Raw genomic sequence first — 22,500 nt, 5'->3', positions numbered from 1 at the left:
TGTGAATGCCTGACTGTGTGACTGTGTGAATATACTCACAGGTACCAGGAGTGCTTCTGAATGTCCTCCAGCTGCAGAGACACAATCGAGAAAGAACATCACTTTTATCAGAGCATAGGAAACTGTGCCACTTGTCAGCCATCTTGGCTCTGACTTATCTACAGTTTACAATGAGGTCATGAGTCCATGTTAGAGCCACAATGGGGCCAGTTTCCTCACAACTTCTATTGCATGTTCTTAGACTGCAATGATAGGAAACTGCACCCTGTGTCGGCCATCTTGGCTCCAACTTATCTTTAGTACACAATGGGGCCGTGACTCCATGTTAGAGCCACAGTGGAGCCAGTTTCCTCAATGGCCATGCTACTAAAATGATAGTAATGGTTCAAAGTTGAGAATAACAGTCCAGAGGAGGCAGACTACAGTCATGGGAAACTGCACCCTGTGGCGGCCATCTTGGCTCAAGCTCCTCTATAGATTTCAATGGGCAGGTGAGTCTGTGTCAGAGCCAGGATGGCCCCAGTTGCCTTTGCTTGCTCACCGACAGCCTCTTGTCTGGGTTGACCTCGATCATGCCTTTCAGCAGGGCCTGGCAGTCGGGAGGGATGAAGTGAGGCATGTGGAACACTCCACTCTTCACCTTCTCCAGGAGCTGCCGCAGGTTGTCGTGATCAAACGGGAGCGCCCCCTGTGGACACGGCACAGAACTGCAGGTCAGCACAATAGAACATGCCAGGACTCATTCCAGCCTGTCTGTCTGTCTGTCTGTCTGTTTATCTATCTATCTATCTATCTATCTATCTATCTATCTATCTATTAGATAGGATAGATAGATAGATAGTAGATAGATAGATAGATCTTTTGATTTTGTTAACAACCAGTATATATATATATATATATATATATATATATATATATATATATATATATATATATATATATATATATATATATATATATATATATATATACAGTTATCTATCTATCTATCAATCATCTATCAATCATTACAAATACAATTTAAGATGTCTCTTTGTCAGTCTCTCTGTCTGTCTTTCTGTCTCTGTATCAGTGTCTGTCAGTCTCTCTGTCTGTCTTTCTGCCTCTGTATCAGTGTGTCTGTCAGTCTCTCTGTCTTTCTGTCTCTGTATCAGTGTGTCTGTCAGTCTCTCTGTATCTGTCAGTCTCTGTCTGTCTTCCTGGCTCTCTGTCTGAGTGCTTGTCGTTCTCTTACCACCAGCAGTGCAAACAGAATGACTCCACAGCTCCACACGTCTGCTCTGCGCCCGTCGTACTTCTCTCCCTGCAATCACAAGACACCCGGCCGGGCAGGGGTTAGGAAATCAACCCTCTCTTCAACACCTGCCCGCAAATACTTCCCGAAGACCATTCCGAGTCGGGGAGCCAGCAGACACTCCCAAGCCCAGCACCGGTTTCACCCCGAAGAGCACCGACCCTGGCACGCCTTACCGGAGACGGTAACGCTTCACACTGTGTCTCTGCTCACTGTGTATTTACATAGGAGTGAATACATGTGGGCTTACACATCACTGCAAAGCTACTCTGCAAAGTTACAATGCACTTCAGGTGGAAATCTTCACATGACAGAACTCTGACACCTTTCTGATACAACTGTGTAATTAGGAAGGTTAGAGTTAGGATTGGGGTTCGGTACAAGTCCATTGTAACTCTGCAGAATGACACTGCAGCGATGCGCAAGCACGCGTGCATTCGTTAAAAGCAAAACCAACATAAACAGCTTGTCTGATCTCATCGGCGAGTCGTTTCGCTTTCATTGCAGCTCCAGAGGATAACTTTGGATTGAAGCTGACTTACCCTGATCACCTCTGGACAAGCGTAGTGAGGAGAGCTGGAGGAAAAACAAAACAGATTCAGGATTAAAGTCAAAGAAAGCGAATTATAAAAACACTCTTACTTAAATATTCTTTATTTCTGAATTATCTGGGGGGGGGGGGGATCAATTCCGCACCCCTTCAAATGCCCAGTTGAAGAATGTTATTTCCGATAGCGGCGTGCATTTTTTCGATACAGAGTGGGCGGGGCCGACAGAGTTGAAAGGTCGCGCTGTCACGTGACCTCAGGAAGTGTGCACAGATAACAGGAAAACAAGGCAAAGAAACTGAGATCTTCCTGTAACCTACAGTAGTAAATTAAAAACTGGTGTTTTGCTGTAACTTAACTACGAATCAGAGAGCTGTGGCGCGAATGGAGGAGCAGAAAAGAAGCGATTCTGGGGGTTTATTTTGAGAGCTACGCTCCGTTTTAACCCTTTGCGGTCCATTTATTCAGCGCTCGTCAGGCGCGTCGGGTCCAATTTATTTTCACACGCGCTGTTTAAATTTTTTTTTTTCAGAGTAAAACAGGTTTAAAAGGCACTGAATCGCAAAAGGACACTCAGTACTGCATCTCCAGCCAAGCTCCACCCCTTGTTCGCTGTATTTTTCACATACCTCTTTACAGTCGTGATTACTGATAAATCCTCTCCTGATCACTCGTTTTATCACCAAACTCCTCAATAATGCGATCCAAGTCATTATTTTATTACTGTAACATCTCAAAAAACTCTGCAGATGTCTGTGATATTCTCTGAGCGCTGGATGCAGAAGCAGCTCTCTCCTTTGTTTGTGGGCTATGAGATACACCCTTTTTTTTTGGTTTCATTTGGCTCACTTTTAATGCCGGACCTACTGCAAAGGGTTAATGCAGACCCTATAAATTATCATTGCTGTATGTACAGTATTTATCGAAAGTACTCAAGAGTTCAAGGTGGTGTTACATTTTCCTCCCCCAAAATGCATTGTCCTCACGTGGTGTATACACTGTAGAGTAAATGACTCAGTGACCCCTTGAGTTTTGCACAGTACGCTCACACTGCGCCTGTGCCTCTCGCCTCACTCACCCACAGCTGGTCTCCAGCAGGCTGTCTCCCACCTGCAGGGACGCCATGCCGAAGTCAGCGATGCGGATGTTGTTCTTCTCATCCAGGAGCAGGTTCTCCGGCTTCAGGTCTCTGTGACTGAGAGAGGAGAGACATACACACCTTCAGCAAACTCAACTGAGAGGAGAGACACACACACCTTCAACAAACTCAACTGAGAGGAGAGACATACACACCTTCAACATACTCAACTGAGAGGAGAGACATACACACCTTCAACAAACTCAACTGAGAGGAGAGACATACACACCTTCAACACACTCAACTGAGAGGAGAGACATACACACCTTCAACATGCTCAACTGAGAGAGGAGAGACATACACACCTTCAACACACTCAACTGAGAGAGGAGAGACATACACACCTTCAACACACTCAACTGAGAGAGGAGAGACATACACACCTTCAACACACTCAACTGAGAGGAGAGACACACACACACCTTCAACAAACTCAACTGAGAGAGGAGAGACATACACACCTTCAACACACTCAACTGAGAGGAGAGACACACACACCTTCAACAAACTCAACTGAGAGGAGAGACATACACACCTTCAACACACTCAACTGAGAGGAGAGACATACACACCTTCAACACACTCAACTGAGAGAGGAGAGACATACACACCTTCAACACACTCAACTGAGAGGAGAGACACACACACCTTCAACAAACTCAACTGAGAGGAGAGACATACACACCTTCAACAAACTCAACTGAGAGGAGAGACATACACACCTTCAACACACTCAACTGAGAGGAGAGACATACACACCTTCAACAAACTCAACTGAGAGGAGAGACATACACACCTTCAACACACTCAACTGAGAGGAGAGACATACACACCTTCAACAAACTCAACTGAGAGGAGAGACATACACACCTTCAACACACTCAACTGAGAGGAGAGACACACACACCTTCAACAAACTCAACTGAGAGAGGAGAGACATACACACCTTCACACACTCAACTGAGAGGAGAGACACACACACCTTCAACACACTCAACTGAGAGGAGAGACATACACACCTTCAACACACTCAACTGAGAGGAGAGACACACACACCTTCAACACACTCAACTGAGAGGAGAGACATACACACCTTCAACACCCTCAACTGAGAGGAGAGACATACACACCTTCAGCACCCTCGACTGAGAGAGGAGAGACATACACACCTTCAGCACCCTCAACTGAGAGGAGAGACACACACACCTTCAACACACTCAGCTGAGAGGAGAGACACACACACCTTCAACACCCTCAATCAGAATCGCAAAGACAAGCACACAGCTGTTTCCTCTAGTCTCATTTTGCTCTGTAATTTGCAGTTTTCCTGTTTTACTATGGCAGGCTTGCTGGTATGATGAGCTCTGATAACTCCCTCCTCCCAGCCCCTCACCAGATGGAATGGTTGTGGCAGAAATCTAGAGCCGAGATGATCTGGCGGAAGAATTTGCGCGCCTCCTTGGGGGTAAGTCGGCCCTTTTTCACCAGGTAATCGAAAAGCTCTCCGCCTGAGACATGCTCCAGAACCAGGTACCTGTGAACAGAGAGTGAGACAAACAGAGAGTGAGCCACGAGCATAAACTGAAGAGACACACAGACACACACACACACACACACACACACACACACACACACACACACACACACACACACACACACACACACACACACACACACAGCCCTCGTGTGATGTGATTCTGCGCTCAGCCCTCGTGTGGTGTGATTCTGCGCTCAGCCCTCGTGTGGTGTGATTCTGCGCTCAGCCCTCGTGTGGTGTGATTCTGCGCTCAGCCCTCGTGTGGTGTGATTCTGCGCTCAGCCCTCGTGTGGTGTGATTCTGCGCTCAGCCCTCGTGTGGTGTGATTCTGCGCTCAGCCCTCGTGTGGTGTGATTCTGCGCTCAGCCCTCGTGTGGTGTGATTCTGCGCTCAGCCCTCGTGTGGTGTGATTCTGCGCTCAGCCCTCGTGTGGTGTGATTCTGCGCTCAGCCCTCGTGTGGTGTGATTCTGCGCTCAGCCCTCGTGTGGTGTGATTCTGCGCTCAGCCCTCGTGTGGTGTGAGCCCTCGTGTGGTGTGATTCTGCGCTCAGCCCTCGTGTGGTGTGATTCTGCGCTCAGCCCTCGTGTGGTGTGATTCTGCGCTCAGCCCTCGTGTGGTGTGATTCTGCGCTCAGCCCTCGTGTGGTGTGATTCTGCGCTCAGCCCTCGTGTGGTGTGATTCTGCGCTCAGCACTCGGATGATTCGAGGCTGAGTGGGTCTCCATCTCCTTGCTCTCTGATACTCACAGGTACTTGTTGTTCTCGTACACATCGTGTAGCTTCAGAACGTGGGGATGTTCGATCAGCTTGAGGATGGCAATCTCCCGCTCCACCTGAACACAGACAAACACAAGCCATGTCAACAGCGAGCTGATTCACCAGCCTCTACTCCTTGCCTTACACCTTCCTCTGGAGGCCTGGGGTCCAATCTGGGGGACTGGGTGAGACACACACACACACACACACACACACACACACACACACACACACACACACACAGACAGACACACACACACACACACACACACACACACACACACACACACACACACACACACACACACACACACACACACACACACACACACACACACACACACACACACACACACACACACACACACACACACACACACACACACACACACACACACACACACACACACACACACACACACACACACACACACACACACACACACACACACACACAGACAGACAGACACACACACAGACAGACAGAAAGAGCCACAGACAGACACACACACACACAAACAGACACACAGACACACACACACACACTCACACAGACAGACAGACAGATAGACAGCCCACCTTCATGAGAACAGACTCAGAGAGCTTTTCTCTGTTGACGATCTTGATGGCCACTTTCTGTCCAGTTATACAGTGCACCCCCAGTTTCACCAGACCTACAAAACACAAGACAGGTTGGGAGATAAACTTGTGGGTGAGGTCAGGCAAGACTACCCCACAAGCCTGGAAAGAGACGCTTTTGCCTTGTCCACTGGCACGCATTTCTATTGGAGACTCTGCAAGATTTAAAACGAGATTACAGTCAGAGTAGAGGCTTGTCAGCGGGATTTAAAGTTGTATCGCAGTTAAGAGACGGAGGATTTAAAACAGAATTGTGGCGAAATGTACAAAAATGCCTCCACACAAAAACCCCAGAAGGATTTTTCCCGTGACCGGAGGGGTTTCACTGTGGAAGACAGCAAAGGAAAGAAGAGACAGTTTAAGAGTGCAGGTACTGTCCAGTTACTGCTATACATATTGTGATATAATAGGAGACGCTCAAGCATTTTGGAAAGCAACCAAAGACACTCGTTTCATACAGTATCTCAAATCCCCGAAAAAAAGAAACGACTTACATAAAACTCGAAGATAGCTCAAAATAAGCACGAAAAATACAATTAATAAAACCCGAAAAACAGCAATCCTAAGTATACTGGCTAATGATGCATGTTTGCTTTAAATATATCATTTCACGACCATTAGTTGAAAAAATACATCTTCACACGCCCCCACGCATTGCCACAGCTGTTTAAATCATGTCTCTCTCCTCTCTCTTTTCACTGTTACAATCCTGGCAACTTTTTGCACTTCGAACTTTGAAGTCTGTTTCAAAGCTCTTTTCAAAATGTCCGCTCTGGTGCACTGGGGGTTGAGCTGCTGAAATATATGGGTTGCCCAGTCATGATGAGGAGGAAGAATCACTGGGATTCAGCTTGACAGCTGGGGAGAGAGAAGGAGAGGACTTCAAAGGACTGAGCTACAAAGACAGCCTGAAAGAACTGTAAGATTCATGCTGGGTCCTCCACTATCCCAGCATGCCTCACTCTCTACCCTCTCGGGCTAATCTAACTCCTCTCTCTCTACACCGCAGCAAGAACTGGGGAGAGAGAAGGAGAGAGCTTAAAGGAGCTACCAAGGCAGGCTGTTTAGAATAAAGAAGAATTAGGAGCTTCATTGAAGTCTTTAAAATCTTAAGAGGCTGATAAGCTCTACACTTTAAGCACAGGAAGCAGGACCACACAGTGTGAGAACGAACTGAGGAGGAACATGGCCAGGCTGCTCCTGAGTCATGCTGGGCTTGGCTGGGCTGGGCTGGGCTGGGCTGGCTTATACAGCGGAAAAGAGAGCTTCCGGTTCATCTCTCTGAAAGAGGGGAGAGAGTCTCTCCTCCAATCCCTCGGCAGCTGTGACTGAAATCCAAGCCATGTGAGAGAGAGAGAGAGAGAGAGAGAGAGAGAGAGAGAGAGAGAGCATCACACTGTTATCAGACTGAAAAGCAGCCTAACGATGCCGCTCAGAGACAGAATCAGATCAACTTTCATTGAGATACACAGTCACATCCTGGGGCAAAGGTGAGGGATGCTGGGAGCCGTAGTTCTTTATACTGTGGTCTTGTATCACATACGATACACTGTGTCGATGAATCCTTTCTTTAGATGACCTGTTGTAGTAGAGGTCTGTACTGTATGCGATACAAGACCATGGTATAAAGAACTACGGCTCCCAGCATGCCTCTGCAGCTGCGGCAATGGCGAGGGATGCTGGGAGCTGTAGTTCTTTAGCTACATGAGCTACGCTATGGATGGAGACTTCAATTATGCTACATCGTGTAAAGAAAGGGCTGCATTCATCGTAGCATAGGGAATCGATTCGAATAATAATATCCATGCTTTCTGTTTCATTTGAAGGTGAGCAATTTTGTCTGGCATGTTCAATCGATTGTAGCTGACAGCGTGTCAGTGTGTGTGTGTGTGTGTGTGTGTGTGTGTGCCAGTCAGTGTGTGTATCCGTGTGTGTACATGTCCTTGACTATAAGGACATGACCTGTTCCAATGTTGTAATCAGTAACACTCTCCCTGTGGACCCTGCATACAGCTCTCAGATCCATTGACATGAATACCAGAAGAGACTGAGAGAGAAAGTCAATTTAGCAGAGAAACGTTTTAATGCCTTCGTCACCCAGAACTGCACTGGATCAGAAACTCCAAACCAGAAGAGACTGAGAGAGAAAGTCAAGTTAGCAGAGAAACATTTTAATGCCTTCGTCACCCAGAACTGCACTGGATCAGAAACTCCAAACCAGAAGAGACTGAGAGAGAAAGTCAAGTTAGCAGAGAAATGTTTTAATGTCTTCGTCATCCCAGAACTGCACTGGATCAGAAACTCCAAACCAGAAGAGACTGAGAGAGAAAGTCAAGTTAGCAGAGAAATGTTTTAATGCTTAATGAACTTCATCATCCAGAACCAGAAGAGACTGAGAGAGAAAGTCAAGTCAGCAGAAAACGTTCAAACCCCAGCTCAACTTAAAAAAAAACTGAATAAACTAAGAAAGTCTTAGAATTAATCATTAAAACTGCAGCTAAATATCACAAGACTGGACTATAATTACATTGCAACTGCAGTTTGAGATCACTAGACTAGACTGTATTATAATCACATTGTAACTGCAGTTTGAGATCACTAGACTAGACTGTATTATAATCACATTGTAACTGCAGTTTGAGATCACTAGACTAGACTGTATTATAATCACATTGTAACTGCAGTTTGAGATCACTAGACTAGACTGTATTATAATCACATTGTAACTGCAGTTTGAGATCACTAGACTAGACTGTATTATAATCACATTGGAACTGCAGTTTGAGATCACTAGACTAGACTGTATTGAATCACATTGTAACTGCAGTTTGAGATCACTAGACTAGACTGTATTATAATCACATTGTAACTGCAGTTTGAGATCACTAGACTAGACTGTATTATAATCACATTGTAACTGCAGTTTGAGATCACTAGACTAGACTGTATTATAATCACATTGTAACTGCAGTTTGAGATCACTAGGCTAGCCTGTATTAGAATCACATTGGAACTGCAGTTTGAGATCACTAGACTAGACTCTACTGAAAGGCTGGCTCTAGTGGTCAGAGCTGAGCTTCTAGAGAATCGCTTGTCAGATTGTGCTTTAGAACAAGTTACTGAGAGGATAAGAGGTGTCTGTCCATCTGCCTGTCTGCCACACTTCATCAGTTTCATCAAAATTGTTTTCTATAGTTAAAAATGTAAGCTTGACATTCAGACAGTCAGACAGCCAGACAACCTCAATTCACTCCCACATTATGACGCATTATAAAGCAAGGGGTGTCCAATCAATCACGGTCCTGGAGGGCAATTCCACCCCAGGTTTTACAAGTAAAACAAGGTAATGAACTGCTCCAGGGTCAAACAGAGTTTAAAACAGAGTTGGAACAAAGACCAGGAATGGAATCCCTCTCCAGGACCTTGACTGGCCACCCCAGTGCTGAAAGAAACCCATCACAACCAGTCAAGATAGTCTACAATATCAATGCATCTAACTATTCCTCCAGCTGCATCAATAACAGCTTGATCTCTATTTCATATTTAGACGATGTTGTTGTTAATGGTGTATGTGAATTGGTCCCAGCAAAGGGTAACGTTTGAGCCTTGATTTAAATGCTTCCTGTCCGTGTGTGAAAGTGAATGGGATGCAGAAAGCTGTGGGTTTTGACTGGCAATCAATGAACTAATGCTCTCCTATTATGTTCAGAATTTCGGTATTTCGGGGTCATATTGACCCGATGCAATTTCAAACTAATTTAAACAGTCTTAGATTGATTACATGTTTTTATTTGCAAAGGTTTGACTCTTTTCTGCTCTTTTAGTCCAGGAGCTGAGTTAAAACTTCTTTGACTGCCAGCCTGGGAGCTCCTCATTTTGGAGTGTCTTTACCAGTGAGATGCTGTTGCAATACTGACAGAGAAAACGAGACTCTGCCTTGTAGATATATATTGTTTGTTTTTTTGTTTATAAATATCTCCAGACAGGTGCAGCCATTTTCAAGAAGAAGAAGAAGAAGAAGAAGAAGAAGAAGAAGAAGAAGAAATTAAAGATTTGTTTTATTCCTGCACACACAGCTACATAGATAAATGGGTCACAGTGACCCAAAACATCTTATTTGCATACATGACCTGTTCTAAAAAAATTAAACATCTCAAAGGTTCTGTTTTGTGTGTATAAGTTCATGACCCCCAACTTAGGAAAAGTCATAAAATATTATACAGAAAATGAAAAGAAAAATAGAATTTAAGTCAATTGGAAACAGTCAGTTGGCAGGGATGTGTACAAAATGTTGTGTGTCTAGTCTTATAGAGGCTGGGGCTCATGAAGAAATGGTTTGCAGCTGAAACCACGAGCAGGAGCCCAAAGCAGCCAGCTGTATAACCCTATTTAAGCAGCTGAAATAGTCCTAAACCACTGCATAGCATTAGAGTTAAATTTGGGTTTAAAAATCACTGTACAACAGTGAAATTAAAGATTATTTTTTGATGGTATCACAAAAGATATTCCTTTTTTTTTTAAATAAACTCCAATGAATGCCTGGTCACACACACACACACACACACACACACACACACACACACACTGCCTGTGCGCCTGTTAAAACAAAGCCAAGCTTCACAGCGCTCAGATTGAATTAAAGACATTCCCTCCCTTGCCTAATTCAATTACACGGAGCCTCTTTTAACGCTAACTGCAATCTTACAGTGAGCAAAAGAGAGCACTGATCTTTAGCTTAGACACTGCGTTAAGAACATAACAAAGTTTACAAACGAGAGGCCCAGCTGGCTCATTGTAGCTTATTGATCCCAGAATCTCATCAAGCAGCTTCTTGAAGGATCCCAGGGTGTCGGCTTCAGCAACATTACTGGGGAGTTGATTCCAGACCCTCACGATTCTCTGTGTAAAAAAGTGCCTCCTATTTTCTATTCTGAATGCCTGTTTATTTCCGCTTGTGACCTCCGGTCCTTGTTTCTTTTTTCAGGTCCCCTGGGTCGACAATACCTTGAGGGATTTTGAATGCTTGACCCAGATCGCCTTCTTTGTTCAAGACTGAATAGATTCAACTCGTGTCTGCATGTGACATGCGTTTTAAACCCGGAATAATTCCAGTCGCTCTTCCTTGCACTCTTTCTAGGGCAGCAAACCACAACTCGAATATTCTTTCATTTGAAACAGATAGGAGAGCTCAAATATAATTCATGGCATGCTGCGTTCAGCCAGTGTTAGAGGAAGTCACTTTTAAAAAGTAATTCGTTACAGCTACAAGTTACTAATTTACATTTTACAAAGATTTCTTTTTTTGTCAGGCTGCAGCTGGAAATATTCATTTGAAGACCCAGCTATCGACCTCCCCTCTCGCTGCCTCCTCTGACTCGATTCTCCAGCGAGAAGCTGTGAAAAACGTGTTCGAGGGAGGTGTCCGGTTTGCACCGTCCAAGCGCTTTCCCATTACACGCATTAGCGGCGGTCCCCGATTTAAACAAGTAATTTTCTCTCACACACAGTGTAATCCGCATTCCATTACCTGTCTGTAAAAGGAACTGCTACAGTTACAAGTTACTGAAAATGTAATCAGATTACACTCTAATCAGCTTTGATGTAATTCGCTGCTCTCCAGCTATTAAGCAATGCGGAGTTTAACGCTCTCCTGTGCACTAGAATGGGTGTTAATGGTTCCAGGCTGCATTCATGCATTGGTTTCCTTACATCTGTATAATTTAGAATTTCTGGGGCCATTTTTTCGCCACTGAATACAGTTCAAGCAGTTTGTTTCCATAGTTCCTTCATAATTATTGAACTCACTAGTGTGTTTAATACCAAAGAAACTGAAATACAGATGTTTCGACTAGCAGTCTTTTTAACTAATAAACATCAAAGCGGAGCTCAGTTAAAGAACTACAGCTCCCAGCATCCCTCGCCATGGCCGCGGGTGCAGAGGCATGCCGGGAGCTGTAGTCCTATAGCCAGGGCTGCCCCGAGTCACAATAACTACGGCAGCGCCTCAAGAGCGGCTCCTGGACTCACAGTCAATGCAACGCAGGTTCAGCAACAACATTACAGCATCCGTTTTTAAAATCCTTCAGAACGAAAAGAATGTCCGTATCAAGTTCCAGCCAAACTGGTTCACCTGTGGAGAAGAAGCACAGACTGGCAGACAGGCGGCCCCGCGGAGCGCCACTCTGGGATACAGATTTGCAGCGAAAGAAAGTCTTTACCAAGTTGCACTTCTAAAACAAAACTAGACTTTTGACGCTTTCAAACCTGCAGCGAAAGAACATTTTCCCAGGTTCCTCTTCCAAAGCAAAACTACAATCACCATTTACAGGATAATAATAATAATAATAATAATAATAATAATAATAACGCGTAATTATATATAGTCATATTGTAGTGTTGTGGGGTCATATATTATTATTATTATTATTATTATTATTATTATTATTATTATTATTATTATTATTTGCAGTAAGAGTGGCACCAGATTGAACCAGTGTTTTATGCATATAATGTAATAAATAGTATATAATATGATTGCAGGCGTTATATTCAGTACATTGCATTATTACAATCAGGATAAATGAGCTGCAGATTTTTAAAAGCCTTCGGTATAATACAGACCATGCACAATTTAAAAACAAAAATTCACAAACGTTAGCTAATGCTGTTGCCAAGACAGACAGACAGATGGACAGACAGCTAGATAGAGAGAGATAGGCCTACACAGAGCAGGGGGATGCTGTAGCCTTAGTTTAGTGGAAGCAAGTCATTCTGCATTGAGATATCTATCTATCTATCTATCTATCTATCTATCTATCTATCTATCTATCTATCTATCTATCTATCTATCTATCTCCCTAAAGACGACTCGTGATGTTTGACAGCCGAATTATCCCGCTCCGTTCTAGTATGCATTGATTAAAAAAAAAACCCGTTACTGTACAAAAACTAGAAATTATCACACATAAGCACACCGCTTCGCTTTGCAAACACAGAAGACAGACAAACGGACAGATGGATCCAGAGTCAGATTTCTGCAATACAGAATTACCCCGCACTTCACAAGGACATCGCGTTGCACGGGTCTGTTATTATTTGTCGTGGTATTATAAATATTATTATCATTAATAACAATATTAGTATTAGCGAGCTGGGCTGCATAATAAAATAAAAGGGAAATTCTTTTTTTTTTTCTTTTAAAAAAAGACTGAAACGCTTACCCGTTTGCCCTTTCCCCAGCGTTTTCTCCAGACGGTAAGGGCCGACGTATTGCGCCGACTGAGCCGCGGACGAGGGATCTTTCATAGACATCCTGGCAGTCATTTAAACAGCCAGCTGCCGAGTCAAACCCGGCGACAAGAACAAGGGGAAGAAGCAGCAGCGGGCACGCCGACACAGGCGGGCAGGGCTATGCATCTAGCGGTCTCCGACCTAGGATTCAATCATTGCGATTCGGGATGGTGCGTTTCTCCGGTTTTGAGGTTCCCCCGTCGCCCTGTTAAATCCCATTCTTGTTGTGGTTTTTGAATTGGAGAGAGGAGACCTGGGGGGGGGGGGGGGGGGGGGGGGGGGGGGGGGAGGGGGGGGGGTGGGGGGGGGGGGGGGTACGGGATGGTGATGCTTTGGGATGCAAGGGGAGCGGATTTCCCAATTGAAGGTGCTGGTTCTCGTTTTCGTTCTCTTCCTGCACCTCTGTTTTCCTTGGCTGCTGATGGACAATAGACCTCTCTCTCTCTCTCTCTCTCTCTCTCTCTCTCTCTCTCTCTCTCTCTCTCTCTCTCTCTATCTTTATTTTTATCTTACTGTACGCTAGAAATCCGTAGGCCAGGTTCAGTTATTGAGGAAAAACGCTAAGATCATCATAGCATCCTTCTTTCACAGCGCCCCCTTTCTCATTCTCTCTCTCTCTCTCTCTCTCTCTCTCTCTCTCTCTCTCTCTCTCTGGTTCATATCAAAGCATTATTCTCCCTTTCTTCCCCCTCTACCCCTCTCGTTTCGATTTCTCTGTTCGTCTGCCTAACTCGCAGCGGTATTTGTTTGCTTTAAAAAAAAACAAAAAAACAAAACCCCGTTATGTTCTCTCTAGCCATCTATTTTGTGCATCATCGCCTTCTCTCTCTCTCTGCCTCCTTCTGTTCTCCCCATTCACCATCAGCATCCGGGTTCCTGTAGCACCCCCCCCCTCCCCCCCCCGTCTGATTTTTTTTTCTGCGTTGTGGATGTAAAACACCACAGTGTAGGCTCTTAATAAAAAATTAAAAAAAAGGATGCAGGCATCTCTTATCAAAGTGACCAGCGGGACTGCACACTATAGGATCTTATAACCGTGACAGCTGTCAGAATGCATTGCTTTATCGAATGTCCTAATCGAATGGGCGTTATTAGAATCGAATAGGATTCCGATTGGTAATGATTGTTAGAGACTCCAGAGACGGTGGGTGTAGGAACTGGCCAGGCTATTTAAACGCAGTTTTGATGGCACACCGAACAGGTCCGAATGGGTCAGATTGCTCGCCAGCTGGATAGGGCTCTTTGAAAACGCTGTCGAATTCGGAACAAGCCACAGACCTGCTTTGAATATCGCACACGATCCCATCACGGGATTTCCTCCTCAATCCTTTTCATGTGTTCACAGTTTGCCATGTTATCTCGTGTTTAGTAATATGCTTTGCCATATAGACCTCTCTGTGCTTTACAATGCTTCTCTATGCTTTACCAGACCTCTCTGTGCTTTACAATGCTTCCCTGTGCTTTACCAGACCTCTCTGTGCTTTACAATGCTTCCCTGTGCTTTACCAGACCTCTCTGTGCTTTACAATGCTTCCCTGTGCTTTACCAGACCTCTCTGTGCTTTACAATGCTTCCCTGTGCTTTACCAGACCTCTCTGTGCTTTACAATGCTTCCCTGTGCTTTACCAGACCTCTCTGTGCTTTACAATGCTTCCCTATGCTTTACCAGACCTCTCTGTGCTTTACAATGCTTCCCTATGCTTTACCAGACCTCTCTGTGCTTTACAATGCTTCCCTGTGCTTTACCAGACCTCTCTGTGCTTTACAAATGCTTTACCAGACCTCTCTGTGCTTTACTGCTTCTGTGTATTACTGTATAGCTTGTGCTAATGTGTCGGTCGGTTATTTAAATGCTTTACCAGACCTCTCTGTGCTTTACAATGCTTCCCTGTGCTTTACCAGACCTCTCTGTGCTTTACAATGCTTCCCTATGCTTTACCAGACCTCTCTGTGCTTTACAATGCTTCCCTGTGTATTACTGTAAGCTTGTGTATGCAAAGTCTGTTGCTAATGTGTCGGTTATTTAAATGTGTTAAAAATTGACAGAAAGGTTTCTTGATTTCATGATTATCAAAACTTTGTAAAAACGTTTTTAATGAAGTTAAATGTATTATTCATAAAGATATCATTTGAAACCCCTGTATTATTGCTAAAATATAATAGCATGACAAGTCAGCTAAATTTATATCTGTATAGGGTTGTTTTTGTCAAACGTTGTATTTATGGGAATTTCTGTTTTTGTTTCTCTGCTAAACTTTCTCTTGTCTTTAATGGTTTGGAGTTTCTGATCCAGTGCAGTTCTGGGTGACGAAGGCATTAAAACGTTTCTCTGCTAACTTGACTTTCTCTCTCAGTCTCTTCTGGTTTGGAGTTTCTGATCCAGTGCAGTTCTGGGTGACGAAGGCATTAAAACGTTTCTCTGCTAACTTGACTTTCTCTCTCAGTCTCTTCTGGTTTGGAGTTTCTGATCCAGTGCAGTTCTGGGTGACGAAGGCATTAAAACGTTTCTCTGCTAACTTGACTTTCTCTCTCAGTCTCTTCTGGTTTGGAGTTTCTGATCCAGTGCAGTTCTGGGTGACGAAGGCATTAAAACGTTTCTCTGCTAACTTGACTTTCTCTCTCAGTCTCTTCTGGTTTGGAGTTTCTGATCCAGTGCAGTTCTGGGGTGACGAAGGCATTAAAACGTTTCTCTGCTAACTTGACTTTCTCTCTCAGTCTCTTCTGGTTTGGAGTTTCTGATCCAGTGCAGTTCTGGGATGACGAAGGCATTAAAACGTTTCTCTGCTAACTTGACTTTCTCTCTCAGTCTCTTCTGGTTTGGAGTTTCTGATCCAGTGCAGTTCTGGGTGACGAAGGCATTAAAACGTTTCTCTGCTAACTTGACTTTCTCTCTCAGTCTCTTCTGGTTTGGAGTTTCTGATCCAGTGCAGTTCTGGGTGACGAAGGCATTAAAACGTTTTTTTTTTTTTTTTTTTTCTGCTAATTTGACTTTCTCTCTGTCTCTAGGTCTCTTCTGGTTTTGTGCAGAGTTTCTGGCTGAGTGTTTTGATGTTATGGGTGAGGAGAACTGTTCACTGTTTTGTGTGTGGCTTGTTGTGGAGTACGATATATAATTTGTTAAAACATGTTTTTTTTTTTTTTTTTTTTTTTTTAAATAAATAAACAAATAAATAACCGATTTCAGTTTGCCAATGTTTCTAAAATAAAAGTTATAGTTTCCCCAACAGATTAGGGTCATAACCTGGGTCTCGAGTGACACAAAACCATATGTTTGCATTGTTAGTATCAGCAAAAGTCAAATGTATTAGGTTAATTTCTGGTCGCATACAAAATTAAATGCTAAAATCAAATAGTTAAAATAGATTTTATTAAGTAAACGTCCCGTTTTACATTTTTCAATGTTACAAAATCTAGTATATAATGTAAATTGGGTAAACATAATATTATGCCACAATTTAAAACGCGTAAAATTTATGCATATTTTTGATAAACTATATATATATATATATATATATATATATATATATATATATATATATATATATATATATATATATATATAGATAGATAGATAGATAGATAGATAGATAGATAGATAGATAGATAGATAGATAGATGTAATGTTGTATATTATATTTGAGTTTTAAGCATATTTGAACTCGGAAATACAGTGTATTGACTTCAATACATTACAGTATTCGTCAATTTGAATGATATTTGCTGTACATTCAGAAGGCGTGCAGATTAAAAAAAACATAGACTAATTAAAAGCAAAACATGCATTTATAAAGGTTCTTATAAATTATTATTTTTAAAAAGCTATATAAACTTTTAATTTACCCTAATACCTTTATGATAAGAGTCTCCCACAGTAATAATTAAAGATGCCCTGGTTTGACGCCTCGGGTCCCGTTAAGCTTATTGCATTGGACCGCGGCTGCTTTTTTCGGAGCCCATAATGCTTGCGGCGTGCTTGCAAATCTAATCCGAGTCGCAACTAATACTGAGACGGAGAACTTGTGTGAAAGAACGGGAGAAAGGGAAAGGGGAGGGGGATGGCCGGCAGAATGGGACAGCTTGAGAGGGAGGGGAAAGAGAGGGGAGGGAGGACTGCCACCTGTTAAAAATTATACCCTTGATTTTTGTCAGGGTGGTCAGTTGCCATAACGACGTGTGTGTGTGTGAGAGAGGGGGAGGGAGAGAGAGAGAGAGAGAGAGAGAGAGAGAGAGAGAGAGAGAGAGAGAGAGAGAGAGAGACTCCCCATGTCTCTACCTCCAGTCTCTTTAATATGGACTAATAAATAATTTTGTTTATCCTCTAACGCAGCTTCATTCATTCAAACGCGTTGTTTTTGTTTTTTCTTCATCCTTTGAAATCAGAAAGCGGCAAACCACAAACCACTTGATTGCCGTGCCGTTAATCTTGAAAAGGTTAGAAAGCAAAGAGCCAATTTACTTTGTTTTAAGTGAAAAAAAAAAAAAAAAACGATTGATCAGAATGTAATATATACGCGAGCTACTTTCATTGGCGGTGTTCATTGGTTTATATATAACGCAATTCATCCTTAATATTTACTTTTGTATTTCCGTACATAATTTTCTTTAAGTTAAAAAAATAAATACATTTTAAAAAAAATAAATAATTAAGATCTTAGGTTTAAAAAAAAAAAAAAGATCTTGTAACGAAAAACAACACTCTTAAAATATAACAGCCGCTCTGTTTGAACCGTTGTGGTGTTTTCATGCGCGAGCTCGCTGTTTTGGCGCGCAGTGGACGGCTTCAACCCTCCTCGAGCTTGTTCGTTACCTCAGAGACTCAGAAACAGAGTCGAAGACGTTGAAGGCGACGCGCGATTTTAATGAAAACTATATTTTTTTTTAAAAAAAAAGTAGTATAACGTATCAATACCATCACACCTAGGTAAGTTTAACTTCATTCTAATGTTTGGTTTTTTAATGGATAATTTTAATTCATTTTAGGTATAAAATACACCATAATATATAAATGTCACAGAGCAGCAGCAAACAGCTACTCGATCTGTTGGAACATAAGAGAGTTTACAAACCAGAGGAGGCCATTCGGCCCATCTTGCTCGTTTGGTTGTCAGTAGCTTATTGATCCCAGAATCTCATCAAGCAGCTTCTTGAAGGGTCCCAGGGTGTCAGGTTCAACAACATTACTGGGGAATTACAGTTTTTCGCAGTCAAGAAGACATATTCGAAATTAGAAGTTCAACCAGGTAACTATACAGTGAGCAGTGAGGGTGGTGCTAATACTGTCAACGTTATTATTTAGTCATTTAGCAGAAACTTTTATCCAAAGCAACTTACAGAGACTTGGGTGGTGAACCATGCATCACAGCTGCTGCTGAGTCACTTCCAATAGGGCCTCGTTTGTTTTATGTCTCATCCAAAGGACAGAGCACAAGAAGTGACTTGCTCAGGGTCACACACAGTCAGCGGCTGAGCTAGGATTGAACCTGGAACCTCTTGGTAACAACTCCTTTCTTTAACCATTGGACCATCAAGCCTTTCAGTGTTGTACCATTTGGCTGATTACAGTTTAAGAGGTAGGACTGGGACAGATCTTAAATGTGTCTGTACATTGCCCACAATCCACGCTTATTGTAACATGCTCCCAGAATGCACCAGGTCCACTCCAAGTTTGGGCAAAATTTATAAAAAGTCAATGAGCTTCTCCCTCGCAATGTGTCACTCAAAAGAAAGAAGGCTCGAAACCACTACTGACCACAACAGCCTGATTCTTAAAAATAAACACATGCCATTCCTATTTGGTCCACCAGATGGCGTCCGTGTGTCTTATTCTGCTGCTGGTGTAGCAACTGTGTAGTGCAGTGAATCTCAATACCGTTGCTCTTGGGGGAAAAAAAAAAACGAGAGGGAGGCTCAGAAAATATTGTTATATACTTATGAACTGGAGGAGTGTATTTTCAGAAGCTAGGTTTAGATCTGACCTCTCCTGCGATAGTTCCTCCAACACAGAATAATAATCTCTTGGATTTCTGAAACGTAGAACAGGGTGATTCTTCTGTGCATGGAACACCAAGCCTAATTCCAATGATCAAAAATACAAAAATACAAAAAAAAACACACACACACACACTGAGACAAACACACACCGACCCACACACACACACATGCATACACACTGAGACACACGCACACTGAGACACACATACAAACACACACACTGAGACACACACTGAGACACACATACAACACACACACACAGACACACACACACATACACACTGAGACACACACAAACACACTGAGACACATACACACACGCTCAGACACACACAGCAATGCAACAAGACTAACAGAGCCTGTACTTCGGATATCTTTCTCACCACATGCGACGCTAAATAAGCAGGATTGAATCCTTTTTTTTTTTGTTCGCACTTCAACTAGGGAACTGACCAATTAGTGAAGATGCAACCAAAACGAGGGAGGAAAAAAATAACCCAGAGCTTTGCGATGAAGGTAATCCCAGTTGACTGCGTCCCATGCTTTCTCTACCTGCAGCCGCTTCATGCTCTTGTTTTCTCCAGGATCGATTACTGTAACGCCCTGCTCGCCGGGGTGTCTAATAGCATCCTCACTAAAATTAAATTCCTTCAAAATTCTGCAGCCAGAATTTTTGTCTCGGTCGCTCTCAAGAGATCACATCACTCCTGTCTTGGAGGCCTTGCACTGGCTGCCTGTCAGGTTTAGAATTGATTTTAAAATTGTATTGCTGACATATAAGGCTCTTCATGGGCTAGCTCCGATTTATCTGTCAGATCTGATATCTGTTTACATTTCCACTCTCAACCTCCGCTCTGCTGATCTCAGACTGCTGTGTGTCCCGCCTGCTCGTCTGGGCTCTATGGGCGACAGGTCCTTCTGTTGCTGTGCCCCCAAATTATGGAACTCTATTCCACTAGAGATCAGGGACTCAGCTTCTTAGAGTGTTTTTAAAGTTAATTTAAAGACTTACTTTTTTAGAAAGGCGTTTTTATGATTTTTACAATTTGGTTATTTTTTTTTTTTAATGCATAATCTGTTTATTTATTGCAGTACTATTAATTGTGAAGCGCTTTGAGATGACTGCTTTTAAGGGCGCTGTACAAAATAGTTTATTATTATTATTATTATTATTATTATACAGCTGAAAGATAATACCATTTCGAAGGAACTGAATATGCCCTGAATGTATGATTTATTGCCACATACCTCTGTGGTCAAAGGTTTTGCATCAACCAATAGAATGAACTAATTTTGGAGTTGCTGAATAATGTCACTTAACATATTGAATTACACACCGCTTTGGAGTTTTCTGTACACTTCACGAAAAACTGACAGTATTTCAAAATTGAACCTGAAATACTACTGTACTGCTATGATGGCTTCCGGTAGACTTTTGTGACATCATTTTGTAGTTTCTTTGAATACATGAGGTTAGATAAATTATGTTTATATATTTCATATATGTTTCAATCCTAAAATTACAACGTTTGGCCACAGCTGTGTGTTGAAATACCATCAGAGAAGGCGCTCTCCATACTCCCCACATCATGCTGATGAACCTGTACCAGTCTAGCCTCACTTTTCTCAGTAGCAGTTTTTTTATAGTTTTATATAGCTGGCAGTTTTCCAGTCTGTCACATCGTTGAAAGTGCGTAGGGTCACGTCACGGCCAAAGTATCACCCGATGAAAAGAATCGCATGGAGTCTGCTGTGTGGTGGCCATTAAACAATAAAGGCCACCCTACTGTACGGCATAGAAGCATTGTAGAGCACAGAGAGGTCTGGTAAAGCATAGGGAAGCATTGTAAAGCACAGAGAGGTCTGGTAAAGCATAGGGAAGCATTGTAAAGCACAGAGAGGTCTGGTAAAGCACAGGGAAGCATTGTAAAGCACAGAGAGGTCTGGTAAAGCACAGGGAAGCATTGTAAAGCACAGAGAGGTCTGGTAAAGCACAGGGAAGCATTGTAAAGCACAGAGAGGTCTGGTAAAGCATAGGGAAGCATTGTAGAGCACAGAGAGGTCTGGTAAAGCATAGGGAAGCATTGTAAAGCACAGATGTATGGTAAAGCATAGGGAAGCATTGTAAAGCACAGAGAGGTCTGGTAAAGCATAGGGAAGCATTGTAAAGCACAGAGAGGTCTGGTAAAGCACAGGGAAGCATTGTAAAGCACAGAGAGGTCTGGTAAAGCATAGGGAAGCATTGTAAAGCACAGAGAGGTCTGGTAAAGCATAGGGAAGCATTGTAAAGCACAGAGAGGTCTGGTAAAGCATAGGGAAGCATTGTAAAGCACAGAGAGGTCTGGTAAAGCATAGGGAAGCATTGTAAAGCACAGAGAGGTATGGTAAAGCATAGGGAAGCATTGTAAAGCACAGAGAGGTCTGGTAAAGCATAGGGAAGCATTGTAAAGCACAGAGAGGTCTGGTAAAGCACAGGGAAGCATTGTAAAGCACAGAGAGGTCTGGTAAAGCATAGGGAAGCATTGTAAAGCACAGAGAGGTCTGGTAAAGCATAGGGAAGCATTGTAAAGCACAGAGAGGTTTGGTAAAGCATAGGGAAGCATTGTAAAGCACAGAGAGGTCTGGTAAAGCATAGGGAAGCATTGTAAAGCAAGCACAGAGAGGTCTGGTAAAGCACAGGGAAGCATTGTAAAGCACAGAGAGGTCTGGTAAAGCATAGGGAAGCATTGTAAAGCACAGAGAGGTCTGGTAAAGCATAGGGAAGCATTGTAAAGCACAGAGAGGTCTGGTAAAGCACAGGGAAGCATTGTAAAGCACAGAGAGGTCTGGTCTAGTTCAGTAATTGAGAGCTCAGTTAGAATGAAAATCAGCAGACACAGGGGTCCCCAGGACCAAGGCTGGGAAGCACTGGGTTAAAGGTGGTGACAATACTGCTAGTGCCGGTAAGACATGGTTCACTAAGCACCTCTTTAAAACATCCTGACAGCCTGACAACCAGTGAACAACCAGGCTGGAATTTCAACAATGTCCTCTTTAACTTGCCAGGTCCTACTGCAGAAGCATCCCACTCAACAGACTGGGCCAACCCCCAAACCACACCCGAATGGGCTGGGCTTGGGCGTCAGCAGCATTCAAAGCATGCCAGGATGGGCGTGGCCAGCACAGGCCACTCCCACACAGGCGTGGCCTCTCTTTGTATCTCCCCGCCCCTTTTCCCTTGACCCAGCAAAACTGTCAGAAAAATTATCTTTAGCAGGCAAGGGTTCAGAGAGAGAGGGAGAGGAGTGGAAGGACCAGATAAAAGGGA

General features: G+C 43.2%; 1 protein-coding gene across 1 annotated transcript in view; it reads right to left on the bottom strand.

Moving 5' to 3' along the window:
* Nucleotides 1-13,464, bottom strand: part of brsk1b (BR serine/threonine kinase 1b) — a 24,631-nt gene extending 11,167 nt beyond the window's left edge. Inside the window, exons 1-9 of the mRNA XM_041237739.1 lie at nt 13,133-13,464; nt 5,853-5,947; nt 5,265-5,350; nt 4,374-4,514; nt 2,921-3,037; nt 1,837-1,870; nt 1,235-1,303; nt 542-688; nt 40-71 (exon numbers count right to left, since the gene is read on the bottom strand). Of these exons, the coding sequence (XP_041093673.1) occupies nt 40-71; nt 542-688; nt 1,235-1,303; nt 1,837-1,870; nt 2,921-3,037; nt 4,374-4,514; nt 5,265-5,350; nt 5,853-5,947; nt 13,133-13,235 (824 nt within the window). The 5' untranslated portion in view covers nt 13,236-13,464. The remainder of the gene's footprint in view (nt 1-39; nt 72-541; nt 689-1,234; nt 1,304-1,836; nt 1,871-2,920; nt 3,038-4,373; nt 4,515-5,264; nt 5,351-5,852; nt 5,948-13,132) is intronic.
* Between the last annotated feature and the right edge of the window lie 9,036 nt (nt 13,465-22,500).

Source organism: Polyodon spathula, chromosome 45 (genome assembly GCF_017654505.1).
Source record: "Polyodon spathula isolate WHYD16114869_AA chromosome 45, ASM1765450v1, whole genome shotgun sequence".
Taxonomy (NCBI): Eukaryota; Metazoa; Chordata; class Actinopteri; order Acipenseriformes; family Polyodontidae; genus Polyodon; species Polyodon spathula.
The sequence above is the reverse complement of the archived record's forward strand: the minus strand, read 5'-3'. Positions and strand labels throughout refer to the sequence as shown.